Source organism: Neopelma chrysocephalum, unplaced genomic scaffold (assembly GCF_003984885.1).
Source record: "Neopelma chrysocephalum unplaced genomic scaffold, ASM398488v2 Primary Assembly neopelma1_143325, whole genome shotgun sequence".
NCBI lineage: Eukaryota > Metazoa > Chordata > Aves > Passeriformes > Pipridae > Neopelma > Neopelma chrysocephalum.
In genome coordinates, this window is record NW_020932749.1 from 36 (window position 1) to 4,627 (window position 4,592).

At 57.8% G+C, this 4,592-nt stretch overlaps 1 protein-coding gene across 1 annotated transcript; it reads right to left on the reverse strand.

The window, feature by feature from the left end:
- Positions 1–592: 592 nt before the first annotated feature.
- LOC113962316 (keratin, type II cytoskeletal 5-like) lies at positions 593–4,360 on the reverse strand (the record flags this gene model as incomplete). Its single annotated transcript, XM_027673086.1, has 6 exons — positions 4,042–4,360; positions 3,596–3,945; positions 1,976–2,196; positions 1,394–1,454; positions 855–950; positions 593–757 (listed from the first exon to the last, which is right to left on the reverse strand). Coding segments are annotated over exons 1-6 (1,212 nt in total), but the record flags the coding sequence as incomplete, so codon positions are not given.
- Between the last annotated feature and the right edge of the window lie 232 nt (positions 4,361–4,592).

Below are 4,592 nucleotides of genomic sequence, written 5' to 3' on the forward strand. Positions count from 1 at the left end.
GGGACTGAAACCCCTCAAACCAAGGGGCAGAAGGACAAGTGAACCCTCTGGGGTGCCCCAATGGGCTGAAGCTCCTCGAGCTGAGGGGCAGAAGGGTGAATAAACCCTCTGGGGTGTCCCAAGGGACCGAAACCCCTCAAACTGAGGGGCGGAAGGGAGAATGAACCCCCTGGGGTGTCCCAAGGGACTGAAGCTCCTCGAGTTGAGGGGTGGAAGGGAGAATGAACCCTCTGGGTTGTCCCAATTCACTGAAACCTCTCACACTGAGGAGTGGAAGGGAGAATGAACCCTCTGGGGTGTCCCAATGCATTGAAACCCCTCAAACTGAGGGGCAGAAGGAAAAGTGAACCCTGTGGAATGTCCTAATGGCCTGAAACCCTTCAAACTGAGGGGCAGAAGGGAGAATGAACCCTCTGGGGTATCCTAAGAGACTAAAACCCTTCAAACTGAGGGGCAGAAGGAAAAGTGAACCCTCTGGGGTATCCTAATTTACTGAAACCCCTCAAACTGAGGGGTGGAAGGGAGAATGAACCCTCTGGGGTGTCCCAGGGGCCAAGTCGTGGCTCCAACAGCCCCGTTCCATGATGTTCACCTTGGTCTGGTACCAGGCCTCGGCCTCGGCGCGGCTGCGGTTGGCGATGTCCTCGTACTGCGCCTTCACCTCGGCGATGATGCTGCTCAGGTCCAGGTCGCGGTTGTTGTCCATGGACAGGATGACGGCCGTGTCGGACACTTGGGCGCTGAGCTGGGCCAGCTCCTGCGGGGAAATACGTGGGAATCACTCCCCTCCTTCCCTCGGGGGGGTCCCTGGCCGGGGGGGTGACAGTGGGACGGGATTTGGGGTGTGTCGGTACCGCCTCGTAGAGGGCGCGCAGGAAGTTGAGTTCGTCGCTCAGCGCGTCCACCTTGGCCTCCAGCTCCACCTTGGTCATGTAGGCAGCGTCCACGTCCTGCAAAAGAGCAGAAATGGGACCACCTGGAGCCTCTTCTCACCCCAGAAGAGTCAATTGGCTCAGCAGTCATGGAATCATGGAATGGTTGGGGGAGCAGCCGTGCTCGGCACAGAGCACCCAGGGGTGCAGCTCTTGCCCCAAAAAAGTGGGATTGGGAAGGGGATAAGAAGAGAAATCCCAGCTGTTTGGCATCGGCACCTGGAATTCCTGGTGCTTCTGGTCCCCTCTGTCTCCCCACAGTCTATTTTTACCCAGGTGAGTCCCGGGTGTGTTGTGGGACAGGAGCGGGAGGAGATTTTCAGCCCCAAAACCATGATCCAAACGGGGGTTTAAAGCCCCTTCTAAAGGACCAGGATGCAGCTCCATGAGATCTCCCATGCCTCAGGACATTCCCAGGGCCGGGGTGGGCTCAGCATCCCAACCCCTCCCGTCTCACCCACCTTCTTGAGCACCACAAACTCGTTCTCCGCCGCCGTGCGCCGGTTGATCTCCTCCTCGTACCTGCAGGGACGGAGGGGAAAGAGCTGCTGGATCACACCTGGGGAGCAGAACAGGTGCCCAGGTAGGGCTGCGAGGGGATCTGGGCACCTCCAAATCAACCTTCCAGCTCAAAGGTGTGAGATCCCCTTTTCTCAAAGGGCTAAAAGGACAGTTTTGATTTAAGGCTGGAGGGACGAGGAGGGTAAAGATGGTTTAGGGGATTTTCCTCTGCAAGTGCCACCACAAGGTGTCATGTCCTGGCTGAGTTGCCATTTCCTGATGGGAAAAATGTCCATGGACCCTTTCTGGGGTCCTACAAGGAGAGAAAACTCAGAGCAGTGGTGCATTAGAAGGGATTAATTAGGTTCTGTTACGGGCTACAGCACAAACTGGAGATACTTTTTCCCCTTTCCTGTAGAAATTCCCATGAATATCTACAGAGCTTAAATAAAACCTTCCCTTATCTTCCCTCCTATCTTAATTGCCCTGGAGTTTTTTTTCCTCCCGAGTCTTTCAGGCAGCAGCTCCAACAAGACACTCACTTGTTCTTGAAGTCCTCGACAAGGTCCTGCATGTTCCTGAGCTCTCCGTCCATGCGGCCCCTCTCGCTGAGGAGGCTGCCCAGCTGCCGCCGCAGGTTGCCCACATAGGCCTCGAACAGCGGGTCCAGGTTGCTCTTGCCAGAGTTGTTCTTCTGCCCCTGCTCCTGCAGGAGGGTCCACTTGGTCTCCAGCACCTTGTTCTGCTGCTCCAGGAACCGCACCTGAGCAGCGGGGAGAGGTTCGGAACGAGAATGAGACCAAAGGCGTTAAATCATAGAATCATAGAATCATAGAATCATAGAATCATAGAATCATAGAATCAGCTGGGTTGGAAGGGACCTCCGAGATCATCAAGTCCAACCCTTGATCCAACCCCGCTGTGGTTCCCAGCCCATGGCACTGATGCCACATCCAGTCTTAAAAACCTCCAGGGATGGAGAATCCACCCCCTCCCTGGGCAGCCCATTCCAATGGCTGATCACCCTCTCTGCAAAGAAATTCTTTCTAATATCCAACCTAAACCTCCCGTGGTACAACTTGAGACCCAGCCCTCTTGTCTTGCTGAGAGTTGCCTGGGAAAAGAGACCAACCCCCCCCTGGCTCCCCCCTCCTGTCAGGGAGTTGCAGAGAGTGAGGAGGTCTCCCCTGAGCCTCCTCCAGGCTGAACAGCCCCAGCTCCCTCAGCCTCTCCTCACAGCACTTGTGCTCCAGTCCCTTCCCCAGCCTTTTGCTCCCCTCTGGACCTGCTCCAGGACCTCAATGTCCTTCCTGAGCTGAGGGCCCAGAACTGGACACAGCACTCCAGGGGTGGCCTCACCAGTGCTGAGTCCCAGGCAAGAATCACTTGAATCACTTCCCTGGCCCTGTTGGCCACACTGTTCCTGATCCAGACCAGGATCCATCGGCCCTCTTGGCCACCTGGGCACACTCTGGCTCATGTTCAGTTTCTTGTCAAATCCAGCTGGGAATATCCTCTGGATTATCCAGCCCGTCCCTCACCTGAGCAAATCCTCCCTCAGTGGACAGTTCTCTTAATTTATGAAGCCAACGAGCAACAATTAGAAAATGAGGGTTCAGCTCTTTCCCCACTGGCTTTTCTTTAACATCCTTTGGGGTTGTTTTTCTTTTACCTTGGAAGATATCTATCTTCCTTCCTTAAAGCCAAGGCCTGGCTACTACAAGTAGACGACTTAATTGCCTTTCCCTTGGCTCACACGTGCCTGAGCCAATTAAAAGCCAAGGGAGGACTTAAGTTGAGTCACCATAAAAGGATTTTATCTTGCAGGCCATAACCAAGCCCAACACACCCGCTGTGACTCCCCACAGAGAGAGGAGGTCGAGTCACCAGACTTGGACTAAAACTGCCTTGTTCTATTTAAACTAACACTAAATGCTATTTCTCAGGCACAAAACCTGGACCTAATGCTGTTATTACAAGCCTCAAGCCTCGTTTTCTGCCCTGTAACCATTCAGCAGGACGTTATTTTGTGAGGGCTTTGATGAAGACCCACAGGCAGGGAACGGGCAAGAGACAAGTGGAGCTCTGTGGAGTTGTATTTTTGTACCTCCAAGGCTCGTTCTGTCCCTCTTCTGAACCCACAGCCCCCGCTGGAGCCTCACCTTGTCGATGAAGGAGGCGAACTTGTTGTTGAGGGTCTTGATCTGCTCCTTCTCGTCCTTGCGGACCTGCTGGATGCTGGGGTCGATCTCCAGGTTGAGGGGGGCCAGCAGGCTCTGGTTCACCGTCACCTCCTGGATCGTGCCCACCCCGGAGGGGCCACCGGCGAATCCTGCCGGGTTCCTGCCCCCTCCCAACCCCGCGGGGAACCCTCCCAGCCCCCCGAGCCCCCCAAAGCCGAACCCTCCTGCTCCTGTGTGCCCGCCCCCAAAGCCCAGCCCCGCAGCCCCTCCGCCGAAGCCGAACCCTCCTCCTGCCCCGCCGAGCCCCAGCCCGAGCCCAGCGCCAGCTCCTGCACCCCCAAACCCTCCTCCTCCACCGAGCCCGAGCCCCAGCCCACCACCAGCACCACCAGCACCGAGCCCCAGTCCCCCAGCACCCCCTGCACCCCCTCCCAGCCCGGAGCCCCCCCCGGCTCCCCCTCCAAAGGCGGCCCTGAAGCTGCTCCCGACCCCGATGGAAATCCTCTTGCTGCCCCCGAGGTTGTAGAGGCTCCTGCTGCCAAAACCTCCCCCGCCACCGCCTCCACCTCCCCCGACGAGCCTCCCAAAGCCGCCCCCTCCTCCTCCTCCTCCTCCTCCTCCTCCTCCTGCCCGTGCCACGGACACGGAGCTGAAGCCAGCCCTGCTGCTGCTGGGCACGATGGCCGAGGCAGCGCTGTAGGACCTGCCCCCGGGCCCTGCCCTCATGCTGAAGGTTCTGTTCATGGTGCAGGAGGGAAGAAGAGCCCGCTATGGGGGGAAGAAGAGCCCGCTGTGGAGGGACGAGCCCGCTGTGGAGGGACGAGCCCGCGGGCGAGACGCGGCGCCCAGAGAGACTCTGCTCTCTGCGGGCAGGCAGGGTGGGACTCCCCTTTTATCCCCCCTCCAGCTGGGCTTGGCTGCGTGGAAGTCCAGTGATCAAGCCGGTGCCTTCATGGTTTTGACGTGCCCGGAGCCA